At 35.9% G+C, this 17,794-nt stretch overlaps 1 protein-coding gene across 2 annotated transcripts; it reads left to right on the top strand.

Annotated features, from left to right (window-relative positions):
* Positions 1 to 240: 240 nt before the first annotated feature.
* LOC129360291 (transmembrane anterior posterior transformation protein 1 homolog) lies at positions 241 to 16,361 on the top strand. 2 transcript variants are annotated; one of them, XM_055030404.1, is made up of 15 exons: positions 241 to 459; positions 2,875 to 3,005; positions 3,739 to 3,857; positions 5,020 to 5,052; positions 7,312 to 7,474; positions 8,321 to 8,456; positions 8,809 to 8,906; positions 9,110 to 9,179; positions 9,542 to 9,622; positions 10,155 to 10,264; positions 10,351 to 10,410; positions 10,537 to 10,605; positions 10,744 to 10,820; positions 12,323 to 12,492; positions 14,036 to 16,361. In XM_055030404.1, the coding sequence occupies exons 1-15, from the start codon at positions 270 to 272 to the stop codon at positions 14,338 to 14,340; spliced, it is 1,812 nt and encodes a 603-aa protein (XP_054886379.1). In that variant the 5' UTR covers positions 241 to 269; the 3' UTR covers positions 14,341 to 16,361. The 2 variants fall into 2 exon arrangements, with proteins under 2 accessions (XP_054886379.1, XP_054886380.1); XM_055030405.1 differs by lacking the exon at positions 5,020 to 5,052.
* The last annotated feature ends 1,433 nt before the right edge of the window (positions 16,362 to 17,794 follow it).

Raw genomic sequence — 17,794 nt, 5'->3', positions numbered from 1 at the left:
TGAATGTAGGCTATAGTTTTATTTGCAAATTAATAAAGTCTTGTGGCTGGCTTCAGAATTTGTAAAAAATATATTTAATAGAGAATTTTAAAGAAAACAGAAAATGTCTAAGGTTCTGGCAGAACCACAAAAATATTTTAAGTTTGACATATAGTTTTTTTTTTTTTTTTTAGAATTTATTATATTTTTGTTATAAATATTGGATCTTCGAGTTGACGTGTCTTAGACCGACGCCGCTCCGATGACGTCATGCGTTGACCAGAGTAAAGATGGCGGACGTGTCGGGGACCGAGCTGTCAAAAGAGAAGGAAAACGAAACTGAGCTAAAGAAAAGACAGAAAAGACCTTGGGAAGAGTTTCACAGGTCGGGAAAAATCGGGATAACTCCAGAGCTACCGGAGACGTTGGGATTTTTCGACATTAGTGCCGTGAAGAGAGAGCAGCAGGAAATCTCAGCAGGTAACCGTTTGGTCTACCCAGCTGGGAACCCACAGATACAACCGTTAAACAACTTAAAGCTTGTTTTAGTCTGTTTTGACCTTTTTAGCCATTCACACTTATGTGACTCAATGACTACAACGTTTCGTCTATAGTGTAGCGGTGAGGAATTAAGCATAAAAAAGCTGCAAAAGCCTAAATGAGTCAGCTTGATGACAGCTGCTGAGTTTGTTTATATACAGTGCTAGCTTAATCAAGAAGCTAGTAATAAATTGCCAGTTAGCTTAAAAACAGCAAATTCAGCGATTTGGTTAAGCTACCTATGTAGCTTCGTATTACTGTTGTATATGACAAGATTTTTTCTTATTACTTTTTCGTATTTTAGGCTACCATACCACACTGTGCTGTGAATTTGCTCTGTTGTTAGTGTAAAATAAATATCTACCAATATATAACAAAAGGTTGTTGCTATGGAAGCTTACTGTTTAGTGTACTTTATCCAAGTATATTAAGAGGTCAAAACAAAAAGTGTGAGGGAGATATACAGTGTGTGGACTGCAACTGATTTAAAACCTGGTCTGAAAGAAAAGAGCCAGGGGACCAAATTCAATGACCTAGAGGTCCAGTCTGAAGTTCCCAGATTCTGTGATGATTTGGGGAGCCAGGCCATGTGCTGTTGGTCCTGCAGAAGGATCTACAGCATCTTTTTTGTTTGTTTTTACCATATCTAAAGACTTTTTAAATTCATTTTAATTGTAAAAAATAAATATAGGTTATTTATTAGTTTTAAACTATAAACTAAACAGATGCTTGAAATATGTAGCTGTTTGTCTTTGATCTACATAGTATAAGTTAAACTTTTTTGAGGTCAGTGAATATTTTTCATTGAGTTACTTAAATGAAAGATGTTCTAATTTATAAATTTGAAACTGTACTTAACAATATTCGATATTAGACGACAATCATCTGCTCACCTGTTTGTAAAGTTTTACTTATGCAATGTGTTCACTTTTCCCTCAACCACTTAACAAAATACCAAGATGCCATTTGAAATGTATTATTTGTTAAACAGTAAATCACATGTTGTCTCAACAGTGGTTTTTCCCTGAAGTCAGTTGGCTTTTTTTAAAGTTTAATTTATTCAGAGTTCTTTGTCACCTACTGTCGACATGTGTAAATTAGGTCCATACCTGATTTGAATATAGATTTTCTAAAGGAGTTATGAAGTCCTGAATAAATATTTCTGATCTCTTTTAAACTATTATCAAGACATTACAGGACTCAAATGAAATATTATTACATTACATTATTTACTTTGAAGTCTGTTAGTACTTCAAAGTAAATAACTGTACTTTAAATTACAGCCACATAGCTTTATACTAGGTAACTCATGTTTTGCTTGAGTGTCACATTATAGTCAGAGTAGATAAAATAAGTATTTTACACATGACTATTTTTGTCACTTTAAATGTTTGTAACGCACCCGTTGACCCAAAATTCACTTTAGAAGAATATCCATTTATTTATTTGGGCAGAAATCCACCTTGAGCATTGTTTCAAAGTGATATTGAGGGAAATAAATCAAATTTATATCAAATTTCTGTTGAAATTTTTAATGAACAGACCTTGTAACTTCAAGGTTAAGTTACAAAAAATAAATACTAATTAGAAAAAAATACAGTTGCATTTTTATAATTTTTAGATTTGAGGCTCTTAGACAAAAACATAAATACTAAATGAATCAAATTAAATACTTTTCAGGTGTAAAAAGAAAACAAATCAATCAAACATATAAACCTTAAGTTCACCTTTAAGTTGTGGTATGTTGATGTGAATTATACAGGGATCAACTGATAGCAAGTATATCTGATATCATCTCAACACAGTTAAACAATCATGACTCCGTATGAAGTACGAAGTCATGCTGGGTTACATAATGTGCCTAGTTGCACAAAAACAGCTACTGTTGAAGTTATGGCATAAGGTTATGATAGACATCCTTAGAAAATGATGTAAAATGATTATGTGGACATTAAGCCCAACAAACTCATCATTGTTTCAAAACATGCTTGAAGTATTCTTTGTGGCTGCTGTTTAAAAATACATTTAGTTTGCTTGTATTTAGAGTGAAATCCTTTTTATTTTTAAACTTCAACATAATCCTTCATTTTAATTTATCATTTAATTGATTATTATTAATCAATTTAATCACAAAACATCATGAAGTTTTAAAACAATTGTACTTGCCAGGAGAATACTTTTGTTATAATAAGTATTCAGTATATTTGATGTTTTGCATTGAAAAATTGAAAAATTAATCAGTTTTCATGGCTTTTTCCAGTAGCATTTATGGAATTGAAATCTGATTTTGCTGACAGCTGCAATTGTCACAGACAATGGCTTTGTGGTAACACTGTGGCCCTCTTGTTGTTCCAGATCCATCATTGACGCGCTTCATTTGTGCAGAACTCACCAGAGGCTACTTCCTGGAACACAATGAAGCAAAGTACACAGAGCGCAGGGAGAGGGTATATACATGCATGCGTATTCCCAAGGAGCTGGAGAAGGTAGTGTGCAGTAACGGTCCTGAACTATTCCCCTTGTTTCTCTTTGGCCAGATTCATCTAGCTGCTTGTTTCTCCAGCCAAACAGAAATGATTATGTTATGAGCAGCCTGAAGCTCCAGTAAACTGAGTTACGGCTGATCCATGTGACAACCCAACAAATGTTCAGTGTGTATGTCAGTGTACTGGATGATGGGGAAACTATATCAATCTCTTGTGAATAAACCAAATATGTGATAGTTGTCCTTGCACAATCTTAAAATAATTTTTGATTCTGCTTAATTAATTCAAGTATTGCTTATTACTAATAGCTATAATAATTAAAAATGCGCATTGGTGATATTTCTGTAGTTGTTTTATAATGTACAATATAAATTAATATAATGTTTGTTATTTTAATATCAACCACTAGCTATAGGCTGAGTTAACTAAATCAACTGAATCATGCCATGCAGCATTACGTTTAAACAGAAATCTGTGTAACAATATTTTTAACAACTAAATTTCATTCAATGCAATTATATGTGACTTAGAATAACACGTACTGTGAAACATTTTGATAGTACTTTTGATTTGCCGCTAAATAATCTGATCTTTATTAAATTTATGGATTATAAGAATATAGATTTTTGAATTGTTACTTTTCAGCTCACACACATTTAATGATCACAGTGGAGGTTTTACATTCACACTGACAGCTGTTGTCTGACGAGGGGGTGTTGTTTGTTGATTCTAGCTGATGATCTTTGGCTTCTTCCTGTGTGCCGATGCCTTCTTGTACATCTTCACCTTGCTGCCCCTTAGAGTGCTGCTGGCTCTGCTTCGCCTCCTCACCCTGCCATGCTGTGGCTACAGGTAAGATTGGAAAGCATACATTATGCAATAACTGAAAACAGAAATAAGACCAAATTGTATTTCTGCACAAATGCGTGTATTATGTTTAATTTTTTGTATTTGTCTTGGTTTTGTGAAAACCAGAACCGGAATCTTCTCATTGGGTCATTATGTTGAGGAGTTTGTGTTAGGAGACACTTCCAGGAGCATGTGATCTATTCCTATGTTTCTTCATGTAATAACATGTCAGAAGGATTCAAATAAATTTTCATACTTCTTGAGAAATGGTTAAACTGCAAATGCATTTGCAGGTGTTGTATCTGGACATACCAAATATCTCATAAGTTCAAATTGGATCAATCCAATGTCAGATAAAAATCAACACATGATCTATCACACATAGTTTAAAGAAAAAAGCATTTAACATTTTAGATACTTAAGCAATCTAAAATTTATATTCTATTAAACCAGCTTTTGTAGCCACAGTTTTATGATTCTCTGATTACCTTTGTATTAGGGTTATGGTCCAGATGTTTTGCTCAGACGCATCTTTACAAACTTAAGTCGTGCTTTTATATAGAGTTTTATTCATCTAATGACATGGTAAATGATAAATGGCCTGAACTTGTATCTTTATCAAGTCGAGAGAATGAAGCACTTTACACTGCATTCACCCATTCACGCAAATGTGTCAACTAACATATGTGAAAGTCTAAAACATTATAACATGTACTGTATTTCAGAAACAGTCAAATTAAAGGGATGTCCACTTACTTTTATGCAAGCATAAATGGTAAATACAAATTGGTCAGATAATTCTCTTAATTTTTAGACTGGCAATTATGTCTGTTGCTATTATTAATTTGTAAGAATATAAGTTGTAAGACTTGCAAAGAAAATATTAGGAATGATTATATTAGTTTTGCATAGGGCCACACTTTGAAAAGATAATTTTTCCAGAAAAGGCCAAAACCCACTAAGGAAAAATGTCTTCTTTCAAACACTCTCATAGTCTGTAGAGCAGACTATTAGAGCAGAGCAGTTAGATGAGCGGAACAATTGTTAACAGTTCAGCTATGTCACAAAGTTATGGATAAATGTACCCTTACTCTCACAAGAGGCCCCGTGTCATATTCTGCCCCCTGTTCTGCCTATCTCTCACCTTACTGTCCTTCCCCTGCAGGGCACGCACATGCCCCTACTGCAAAAGAAGCAGGTATGCTCCCACAAGCCCATCATAGCTTCAGTAAAAGTTAGTCCTGTCCCGAACAAGCCCATGTTTCCAGTCATCAGTCTCATCTCATCTCCATGATGTTTATAAAGATACAGCCGAGCACTACACTCCATGTTCTGGTCTTCAAGTTAGTTTAACTTTGTCTCCTCTGGTAAAGTTCTGCTGAGCATGTTTGGCCATTTTCATCCTGTGTTAAGTGTTCGTGGTAAACCTACTGCTGCACTGCAGTTTGTGTTGTTTGTAGCTTCATTTTCCAGTACTTATGAGGGAGAAAAACAAAGTAATTATTTACCTCCACTGTTAAATTATCTTGAACTACTGTACAGCAACAGACAGACTGTTTGATACTCAAAATTAAGCTTCTTTAACAAAATCTTTCATTTTTTATTATGCCCTTTATGTTAAGCTTTCTTTTACATCCTCATGCGGAGGGAACGATACTCAGTCCTGCTTGCTTGTAATGCTGCCCTCTGCTCTCGTAAAAATATTTGGTTTGTGAAGATGTGCTTACAGAATGTAGATGATGCACCCATAAGCAGGTAACTTTAAAGGCTGCAGCAATTTCAAGCCTGTGTGCTGAGAATCAAGAGCCTTCTCAGGGATACTAAAACTATACTAAAACTGCAATATATAATGCAATGCAATGTTGAACACTAGGTGGTGGTATAGCACCAGAAGTCCATGACCAATGTCTTCCCCATTTTTGCAGAATTCATGCACATGCAATATGAAGCAATTTGATATGGGGTAACATTTTGAGCTACAATCTAAGTTCACTGTGAGGATAATTACCCTCTAATGGTATATTGAAAACAGCCCAGATGTTCAACTGCTTCCTCAGCTGTGCTTTGACTGAGAATCAGTGGTGCTCATGATTAGGCTGTTGTCAGTCTGGTGTCAGTTCAGAGGTGCAATGATTTAGCTTCTCTATTACCAACCGTATTACCGTATTGTTAAAGTCTGTGGAAGCATCAATGACAGAATACTTCCTAACATTCCACCTTGTTATTGAGAGTTTAAAAATTGGGCCTTTTGTGATTTGGAAAAGAAAAAAAAATCATGCAGGACTAGTAACTGGTTTTAGCTTTCAGAAGAGCTCAATTGACTAAATAGTAGCAGGCTGATTAGGCTCCCTTAGCATTTTCAAGGTATATTCCCACTTCACAGTGATAAATGAATAATTTAAACAAGCTGGTCTTTGCCAATAAGTTCATGTCCTTAGAAGGGAAAGAAATAATTTCTCTACAGTGGTTTTGCATGCAAATAGACGAAACAGAGCTGACATGGAGAATGTGCAGAAAGTGTTCAAATTAATCTCCAGTTCTTCCCAGTCGCCCCTGTCTCTGTAACTAAATAACCGCTCCCATGGATTTGTCAGCTCTTCTCGTAACATACTCCAGAGCTGCCTCTGCCGACTACAGATATTAATAAAATAAGCTGCATGTTTGACTCACTTTATTACCCTGAAAAGACGTGCCAACGTCACTGTTGGATATGACAGCTGATGCCTGTTTGTTTTCTGTTTTAGTCATTTCTGTCCAAAATGTTGAATCCAATTTTATATCATAAGTGAAACATATTAATCAAGGGAGAAGCTCTGCCACTGGTCCTGTTGGTCTGTTTGGTACATAAGAACAGTCTGGATTTATTTTTTATACATGTACTTTAAACAGAAAGGCACATTTCAAAAACAACCATATTAAAAGGACAGCTGGCTTCCAAGATAAATGTTATATGAAGGAGATAATATCTTTAATATTTCAGATTGTACTTTTATTGATACCATCTGTTGTTGCTCCTGGTGTTTTATCTCATTTTGAACAGAACTGAAAATATTACTCGTGTTGTATCTCAGTATCACCTTGTGAGAATCTAATCAGAGATCATTCAGCCTGAGTAACCTGCAGTAATAGGTGAGGCAGGGAGACATCTGTAGTCTGTTCCTTTTTGTTTTGCTGTCTTAGCCTTACAGTAAAGCGTCAGAGTGGAGTAGACGAATGTGTGCATGATTCTTCAAAAGGTTGGAAATGTCTTCATGTTAATACTTAGTTCACGTGTGCGTTTGTCAGCACGCATTACGTCGCGGTGTGAACATATTTACTCATGCATGTTTGATTTTGGGAGATACAGAACAGCTTGCAGCTCAGCATGCATTAGGGCATTAAATAACACAAGTCTGTGTGTCTGTACGGGAAATAGATGCTGAGTTTTCTGATTGGGTTCCTGTGTCTGTGTGAACAGCGGGTCACGACTGCTGCAGCCAGCGCAGGTTTGTGATATGCTGAAGGGGCTGATCCTAGTGCTGTGCTTCTCCATGATGCACTACGTGGATTACTCCATGATGTATCACCTGATCAGAGGACAGTCCGTCATCAAGCTCTACATCATCTACAACATGTTGGAGGTACTTTACACTGCAAACACGAAAAACAAAATCAGAGATGCCTTAGGATACACTGTTGTTTTATTTATAACTCTTAAAGTCCATTCCATTGCATGGAATCCATAAGGAAGAAAATAAACTATTTATTTGCAGAGTCATTTTAAATAAATTTGTAGTATTTCAAAAAATTTATTTTTTTACAAGGAAAAGTGTGCTTCAAAGCTGACATATTGAACAGTTTTCCCCAATAATAAAAAGTAGTTTTCTTTCAAATAGCTTTTTACATCTAATACTTAAAGTTCTCAGCTACACTCCTTCTCCCTTAGCAGAGGCTTGATCAGTTCACTGATCAAAAGCAGATTAGATTTTGTGACTCTGGGATCGAGCTGAAAACCATTTGATTTTGATAAATAGACTCAGATTTCTGAGTACATCTAGTATTTAATTCTTGGCAAACACAATAATGTTTTTTGAGGTTCAGAGATTAAATATTAAATAATTGAGGCTTGTGATTCTTAAATTCTCTTCAGACTCGCATACCCTTTCAGTAGTACGACATCTAATAAAAGTTTACGATTCATGGGTGAATAAATTGACAAGCTATGTTTAGCAATGTGAGCAAACTCTTTGCACCCATAAAATAAACCTTTCATCCTTGTGTGGAAAGCAAGCATCACAGGCAGACTGTAGTTCTTTCATATTTGATGCTCTGAAGCACTTTATATGAAAGTTACTTGTGTCTGGATTGAGGTGGTTCTGATTTAGCAGAAAAATCTAATAGTTCACTATCTAACATCATTAAGGTTACATTTACTGTCTTTCTAAAGCTCTGATGAACTTCATTTCCAACCTTTTGTCCTTTTTAAGGTTGCAGATCGCCTCTTCTCATCTTTTGGTCAAGACATCCTGGATGCTCTATACTGGACGGCCACTGAACCCAAAGAACGCAAAAGAGACAATATTGGAGTTATCCCTCACTTTTTTATGGCTGTCTTTTATGTCTGTATCCTTCCATTTGATCTTCAACCCAAAAGCTTTTATTTATTCCTTAAAAGAACAGTGATACACATGGTCATACCCTAGGTAAATGAGTATTCTGTAACATACATATTTTTAGATATTTGAAATCTATTATCAAATATGGCATACCAAAGGCAGGTAAAATCAAAATCTTTGCACTTAAACAACATTTGTTTATGCCTATCACTTCAGCATCTGAGAAATCTCCAAATATTATTGAAATAATAGACTTTTGCAGTTTCTGGTTTAGTTTATAAGTATTATTCCTAACCAATGCCTTTATTTAACTTGATTTATTTTTAAAAAGGTGTTTTTCCTGAGTATTCCTTCCTCAGTTCTTCATTCCATCCTCATCATGGTCCAAGCCTCCACTCTGAATGTTGCCTTCAACTCGCACAACAAGTCTCTGCTTACCATCATGATGTCCAACAATGTCAGTCCACACACACATCAATGCAAACAAATACAATTCTAACACACAGTTAACTACAATATTTGTCCAAGTAGCAATGCACTAAAAGTATTTGTATGTTGATATATTCAGCTTGCAGATGTTGAAACTTGACTCTTGCAGCTACAACATTGTATTTTTATACAATATAGATTTGATTATTATGTGTCCTTTATGAATCACAGTTTGTGGAGATCAAGGGAAGTGTCTTCAAGAAATTTGAGAAGAACAATTTATTCCAAATGTCTAACAGTGGTAAGTTTTTCATCACCACACTGCACATAATTTTTCATAACAGTTATATACATTTGTTGCATTGGACAGCTCTGCTTTCAGCTATAGGTGTTTGATAGGATACCACAGACAGGTAAAGGCTTCCCAAACAAGCTTAATAAGAAAAGTGCATTTGTTAATTTTTGGCTTCATTGTCACACATGACGGCAACAAAAAAAAAACTTCTTTTTAAAATGTACTGAAACTTATTTAAATACAAGGTAGGTGTTTCTTTAAACACAAAACAAAGATAAAGACGCACCTGACTTTATGTGAACTGTTTTAATTAGCCCATTTCACATTTTTTACTATACTTAATTAGCAGTTTTTATTTTACCTTTCAGATATAAAAGAACGGTTTACCAGCTATGTTCTCCTCCTCATCGTCTGTCTCAGGAATATGGAGCAGTTTTCATGGAACCCAGGTAATTAATTGTTTTCCTTATAAACTAAGTTTTTATTCACATTTAAAATGCAATAAACACAAAACTGCATCATTTCACTTTTGCCATAAATATAACATATTGACAGTATTTCTGTGCCAGCACTGATGTTGCTGCTTGCCTTGAACAAAGATTTGACAGTTATGCTGAGCAGTTGCTTTCTATCTCTTTCCACTGACCAACTGTAGTACTTTGGGGAGTTTTTTCCCAGAATCTTCAGTCAACAAGGCAGTAAAGTCAGAGATAAGAGCCGGGCGTTGATGTTTGACAGCTTTCTGACACTCATCTCCTCCTGCCTGTCTCAAACACAAACTCCCTGCCAGTGAGACGTTGACTGTCAACTGAAATGTTAACACCTTAAAGCAGCACACTTCTCATTTTTCATTCATACTTTTAGTGCATTGCTACTTGGACAAATATTTTAGGAAACTGTGCATTAGAATTATTTTTGTTTGCATTGATGGATGAACACAGAATGATGGATTTGCTCAGACATGATTTTTTTTTTCCTCAGACCACCTGTGGATGTTGTTCCCTGATGTCTTTATGGTCGTCATGTCTGAAGTTGCTGTTGACATCATTAAACATGCATTCATCACAAAGTTCAACGACATCACAGCAGATGTAAGAAACAAGCCAGCGGCAAAATAACGGATTTACGCATCACTTATTGAACAAAGTTTCTAACCGGTCACATGCATGTCCTCCAGGTGTACAGTGAATACAGAGCCAGTCTGGCCTTCGATCTTGTTAGCAGTCGACAAAAGAACGTATGATTTTTAATTTTTTTGCTTGTTTGTTTTTATTTCATTGCAATTATTTTGTTACATCATGAAGCCTATGCAGCTAACAGATTCTCATGTCAAGAGATGTAACCTTTGTTTGTCACTGTGCAGGCCTACACTGACTATAGTGACTCAGTGGCCCGGAGGATGGGCTTCATCCCTCTGCCGCTGGCTGTTCTGGTGAGTGACAACAGTCTGCTACCCTAAACCGACTCAAATCTTGCATTACGCATTTAAAGTAACAGTCCAAATACTAGGTTTTAGATTTTTGGGGTTTTTGGATGAAACTGATTTTGGAATGTTTTGCTGTTTTTTCAGCTAATCCGAGTGGTGATGAGTTCTGTGAAGGTACAGGGAGCTCTGTCATACACATGTGTGTTCCTCTTTTATCTCGGGTAAGCCTTTAGTTTTGCTCTGCTTGTTTTCTTCTGCTTTTATATGGCAAATTATATTCCTATTGCCAAAATGAGAGCTACTAACCACAATATTATGATGAAAGTTTTGACAAATTTAACAAATGCTTCAGAAACTAAAGAAATAAATTTTTTATGCAATTAGACTCTTGATTTGCTCTCTGCGCTTGATGAGGTCACACTGACACATCTGTGGTTACATAAGCATGAACACTGTAACTGATTTCCCACTGGGCTCTTCCCATTGAAGAATTCACTTCAGGGAGAAGAACACATTGTTGTCATTTCTGGTCTTCCCTTTCCTCTGGTTTAAAAATAGCCCTTGTTTGAGCAGATCGCTGTGCCTTGGCAAAGATTTAGCTGACACAATCTCAGTTCCAAATGGCCTGTCACAGCAAGTGTTGCTCCACAGACCCAAATGTGTCCGTCTTCCACTCATCAGTGTCAAAATCAAAGCTCTGCAAAGAAAAGCATTCTGCACATCAGCATGCGAGTGTGAAAGATGAGGCTTGAATGGTGGTGATTGTTTACAATTGTTAGGCTCAATTTTAAGAAAGCACTATTACCAATGCATCTCAACAAATTATGATTTGTGTAAAAAAAAAAAAGAATATTTAAATTATTAAATAAATTAACTAGCATTATGTAGACTTACATTCTGCTTATTTTTGATTAAATTTGGTTACAGCTGATGAAAATCCAAAAAGTTGTTTCTCAGACAATAGAAATATCACATAATACCATTTTATTTATTTATTCTATTTTTTTTAAAGAATATTTGAAGCAGGCGACTCTTTAAGCACTGACCTGAACCGAAGTCCACATTTTGACTCTCTATTAAGCTTCTCAATGGTCGTTGACTCACAATCCTCTGAATTAGGGGTTTCAACCTTGAGCACTGAAACCTTTTGTTTGGTTCCTGGTCCAACACCCACATCAAAGGGGTCAGTTTTCTCTTCAGCAAGCAACCAAATTATACAAACTTCTGCTAATGACCTAATTAACAGAATAAGGTGTTTTTAAGCAGAGGTACCTTTAAAGCTGCAGAATGTTAAGTAATATTCCAAATAATTAACTTCTAAAATTTTAAAAAGTTCATATTTTAAACTTAATTACTGACACAAACATTTTGATCTGATTTTAATGTGTTAAGATGCTTCTGTAACTTTTAGTGCATTCGAGTTTTGCTGGATTTAGTCAGAAAACTCTGTTTCTAATTAAAATAAATTAATAACTGCGGTGTTCTGGTCTCCTCACTCTGTGAAAGAGTTCTACAAGTTTAGTAAATGTCACCATTTATGGAAAAAAAATTTTTTAAATCTAAATTCCAAAACCTGCTTTAGTTCAACTTCAAGGAAACTCAAAATTAGCCCCTAGTTATTGCTTATTTTATCCTTTATTACATTTTTAACAATTTATTTCTTCATGCCAATAAAGTGTTAAATATTCTAATATTGTTTCCTTTGTTGCTGCTCTACTTGTAGGATGGTTTCTCTGAAAGTTTTGAACAGTATCGTGCTACTGGGGAAGTCTTGTGTTTATGTCAAGCGAGCCAACATGGAGGACAAACTGTTTGAGAGGCCACCGACCGCTCCGTCCTTCTCTGCTAAGAGTCCCAGCAAATCTGACCCACGTAGATGCACTAAAACGTCAGGTAAACAAAGCTGATCACATCAAGTCTTAATAAACTACAGCTAAAAGCTACACTTTAAAAAAAAGTTTTTATTTTTATTAAAGTGCACATCTTTAGAGAAGATAATGGGATCGCTCAAAAAAGTTATTGAAGTCTTAAGTTGTAAATATGGACAAAAACACATCATGAGGTTTATCTTGTGCAGTGGATTTTACTTGTTACTAAAAAAAGTATTGCCTCAATTTTGTAAAAATGTCCAATTATTTTTTTAATTGAAAAGTCTGATCACTTTTTTCTGTCCTTTGACATAAAATTCAAACGATTTAAGTTCATTAGAACTGTGACACTAATAACTGAATGTTTATTAAAAACTTTGAGTCAACTTTTGTGTAAAAGAGAAAAAGATTGGCATGTATTATTTATTTTGTAAGTTTTAACTGTTGGGAAAAATGTTTGTTATAGCTGATGGACCAGCAAAGGTATTTATAAAAACAGCTGGTATTTATATGCAGACTAAACATCTTATTTTTGTTTTTAAAACAATGCAAATACTTTTCTCTGACAAACAAAATCATTTGGTTAGTGGATTGCAGTTCTATTTATCAAAATAGTTATTTATATGTGCTGCTGGCAACAGAGACATCCTGAAGTGAAGCAGTTGTCTCTCCTGCCAACCCTCTTAATTACGAGTTTTGTACAATTCTTTCAAATATGACTTATTCTGTTTATTCTCAGAATAATTTTTTCTCATGATACTACTCCTTGTACTCTCAGACTGAAATAGTTCACACTGTTTCCTTTCAACAAAACATAATATTTCATAATGAGATCTGTGCTGTCCTTTAATTTATTCTTTTCTGGATAAACTAGAATCATTTTAATCAGCCATCTTGGTGGAGGTCGGCCAAGTTGTGGCAATAACTGCTTTTTATTTTCTAAGCCGGTTTCTTATTGATCTTTTCTCACTTTCACAGAGGAGGAGGGATAGAAATATTAATATATATATATAAAAAATCACCTTACCGTGGTTCCCCAAAAAGAAAGGAAGCAAACATATAAAGATAAAATAGATTTTGTATTTGTTTGCAAGTGAAACCACTCAATCTCTCTTAGCTTTTAGCTGTAGTTTGCATCTTCAGGAAGAGATGCCAGGTTTTATAGCTGAATGTTTGGTCATTATTAGTCAGTCAGCTGCAGCATGCAGGGTTTATTAATATATCAACTTCTTTGTGTAATCAGTAGACAAAGATGCCAAAAATGGCAATAATTTGCCTTTTTGCAAACAACTTGACAGATTGCATTGACTTGCTGTAGTCTGCCATGGTTGCCTGGCAACAAGAACCCTGCACAAAGTTGTCAGATGAACTATGTCCACTGCCTTTTTGTTTTTACTCTGAGCAAAGCTGATTTAGCTTGACAAGCATAACAGCATTTTAAGTTATAATATAAGTAATAATAAATTATTATTGGAATATTTAAGTCTTTCTAGACAACTGTCCAGAAAATAGTTACAAATACATTTTCAGAGAAAAAGAGTTTTTACTCTTCATCCTTTGTCGTTAAGGTGAATCCAGCATGGATCAGATTCCTGTCACACCTTGCAGCTCTCCAATCTCCTCTTCATCCTCTGTGACCACCCAGCCGGCTCCCCGGCCTGACTTGTTTCTCCCTCCACCCATTGACGCCTCATCTGCAACAGCAGAGAGCTGTCCTTCGATCTCAGAACCCCAATCTGACTCTGAACCACCAACAGCCTCACCTTTACAGAAAGAGGAGGCAGACGAAGCCTCGGATATGAACCACAGAGCTCCCAATAAAGACCTGCTGGAGATCGACCGCTTCACAATCTGTGGCAACCGAATCGACTGACCAGCAGCAGCTGCCGATGTAGCAAGTAACCCACTCAGGTATAGCGGAGAACGCAGGCTCTCAGCCAGATCCTCCAAGCTGAAAGCAGATTATTTATGGGCAATATTGGTAAGTTATTGTTACCAGGGACACAGCGTCAGGCGGTTCTGCTGTGATCGCCGCCTCAGGTCGAGAAGTTTGACGAAGAACACTTCGGGTGTCTGATAAACAGCAGGAGACAGAAAGTGTGAGTGTGGAAGCCGCGTCATTGGGACAATCTGCCAATTGATGTGTGGGTGTGGGTGTGGGTGTGGGTGTGTGTGTGTGTGTGTGTGTGTGTGTGTGTGTGTGTGTGTGTGTGTGTGTGTGTGTGTGTGTGTGTGTGTGTGTGCGCGTGCTTGTGTGAAAGAAAGCAACAATGCGTGAGTGTGACAGCACACAAGCACTTCCTGATTGAGCAGCTGTGGGATCAGAAGGAGAGAAATGTCGCTCCGCAGACAGAAAACAAACTAAAACCACAGATTTTTAAAGCAAGTGTCAGAAGATTAATTTTGTATGAGAACATGCTGAAGTATCAACATATTGGCTTTCAAGACTAAGTGATTATTTTAGGCATTTATGTTGAGATGGTGTTGCAAACAGAAAAGCAGGAAATATATTTTTGAACATATAAATCACTTTATTTGGTTTATTGAGGATAATAAAATGTGGATTACAGAGAACTACATGAAATTTATAAATCAAAGCATAAGAATCAGCAAACATGAAATCCAAAGTAAAGTAAAAAAAAAAACCTCCAAAACATTATTTTAAACTGTTGGCTTTAAAAGGGTGTTTTGTTTACATCATCATTGTATCATTAACACCTTCACCAAATTACTGATGATGTTCACCATCCTGCTGATGTTAACTAAGCAGCTTCTGCTGGTCCCTGACTCGGCATGTGGAAAGCAGAGGTGGAGGTTGCAGCGGGTCAGTTCCATCAATAATGTCACCTTTTTATGAACAAAGTGATAAATCGTTCAATATTATCATCTTCAAAGTCTTGATATCCATTAAGACGGCATCAGTGTGGCGTCTCCTCTGGAATGCACCAAGTTAGTTTTTAATTCTTTTGGTCTCAAATGTTTGCACTGATGGACCATTAAGTTACATCGAGTCATGTTTCACATGAACTCAGCTGACGTTTCCATAGGAAAATCTTAGAAAGATAGAAGCAATATTTCCACGACAGAATGCCTTTTTTTGCATGTGTGCTTTAAAACCTGTAATTCGACTGACTTTAAGAAGTTATTGTAAACTGTTTTTTTTATTGTGATTAAAAGAGATGACAAACATATGGAGTATATAAAAAACTGTTTATAATTAAATGTTAGGACCATATAAAAATCCCAAACTTGATTACCGGTATATTTATGATAGAAAGTCAAGCAAAGTCCTTCAGTTTTATCAGAAATATGTCAGTTTCAAACATAATGCAAATATAGTTGGATTTGCTTTCTGGTTTCATCCATTATTTCACAGTTAATGTGTATAAAATCTTTTCACCAAAACACAATTTAAAAAGAACTGTTGACTTGTAAAACTGAATCAGATTTTTAGAAATTAATTGTCTTTGTCATTCAGTCTTGGAAACCAAAATGTACTTGGAACAAGGACGTACAGACAAATTTCAAAGATTGTTTAAGCCAAAAAAAAGTTGCCATTAATGTTAAAGGGCAAAGTGTTGCTTCTCATTGTCCATCATAATAAGTAATATGGTCCTACTTGGGGAACTGTAAATTCCATGTGAAATGTGATTCCTCAAACCATCGTGTGGTTCTCTCAGACCCGACCAGAGTCGTCCAAACTCTGTTTGTTTACAGTGAAGGGCAGCCGAACTGCAGGCGGCCAATGCTGAGGTCAACAGAACTGATGAAGTGGAGTGTTTTTATGTCCAGTACACTGCCTGCTCTTTTTTATTAGTTTAGATTTATATTTAATTCATATCTTGATAATGAATGAAATTGCCTTTTTGAAATAATAAAATGTTTTTTTTTTTTTTTGTTTGTTTTGTTTTTTTTAAATGGTGATCGCAAATGTTTTCTTTAATCCCATTAAGGAAAGGAGTAACTGTGAGCAGCAGCTTTTTTTGTAGCTGTAGCTCTGAATCTAATTCGGTAATCATTGGAGAATTACATCAATCAATAATCAGCCAGATTAGAAAACTGATATGGAAAAAAAAAGTCCACTGGTGTATGTCTCCAAAGGCTTAAAGGGAGCCTTTGGAATGGCCTACTTAAATATGATTGCAGTATTGCAGCATGAAAAAACACTTATTTTTGCAACATACATGTAATACAGAATTGTCTTTTTCCTCTGGTGAGATTGCATACATACAACAGAAGCCTTCTGTGATGTGGTGTTGAAACAGCTTTAATAATCATGAGAAACACCTGATTGCACATGAACTATAATGGGTATAGCACATTTCACTCAGTGACCAGGATCATGCAGTTTTTACTCTGTCTAGTAAGTAAACATTGCCAACTTAAGTAGGGGATTATCAGAATAAAATCTGACTAAAAAGCATGGTACTTTTGTAAAGGACAAACAGGTATAAAAGATGACTTGATGAATGCATATTTGGAGTGCAAACTATGGCTTTAGCTAAAGGAAACAAGAACTGGGTTGGGGGGAAGGAAGATATGTCAAAAGTTCAATGAAACACTTTAAAAACACAAACATACATTGAGAAATAGTAGGGGAGGGGAAAGCATAGTCAAGGTGTTTCAGCAATACAGCTGCATATCAAATCACTCTAAAAGCTAAATGATAGTTTAAAATCTGACTCTGATTCTTATACTTCTGGAGATGTTGACAGAATCATCGTTTGGAAAACCAGATTTAAAAAACAAAAGGACTGAGGCTCACAAAGTTGGAACATTGGTTTATATTTTTGACTTCCCATTAGGATGATGACCTCATCTTTACCCGCATACTGTCTGTTGGGAAGCGGAGGTCAGGCAGAGTAAATCTGCACCAGACATTCTTAGATGGTTAAGCTCCTTACACTGCCGAGAGCTGAGGCAAGCTGCAGCCCTGTTACAGCTTCCTGTAGGGCGGCAGGTGTAGTTGTAGGTTATTTAGATACATTCCAGTGCAGCAGCAGTGGTCTTAATGGGTGGAAAAAGAACTTTAAAACGGAAGTCGGAAGAAAATAATCAGGAAAGATGTTAAAATATTGTTCATTCAAGGCATTTTTAGTCAAACCAGACAGAAACACTAACTTGAATCCAAAAGTCATCTGTTCCAACCCAGGGTCTAAAACATCATTTACCAGTACAGTGAAACCATTCTGCAGGTTTAATGACCTTTTATCTGTAAAGAAATATGATCGCAGTCGACTATGAAACTTTTCTAAGCCAGGGTTGAGGCTTGATTTTCTCCACAGTCAGAACAAAGATCTTATTGTACTGAAAAATGTTCACCTAAA

The sequence above is a fragment of the Poeciliopsis prolifica genome, unplaced genomic scaffold, assembly GCF_027474105.1.
Source record: "Poeciliopsis prolifica strain line A6 unplaced genomic scaffold, Auburn_PproV2 SCAFFOLD006, whole genome shotgun sequence".
Classification (NCBI taxonomy): Eukaryota; Metazoa; Chordata; class Actinopteri; order Cyprinodontiformes; family Poeciliidae; genus Poeciliopsis; species Poeciliopsis prolifica.
Note: the sequence above shows the minus strand (reverse complement) of the source record. Positions and strands in the feature narration are given on the sequence as shown.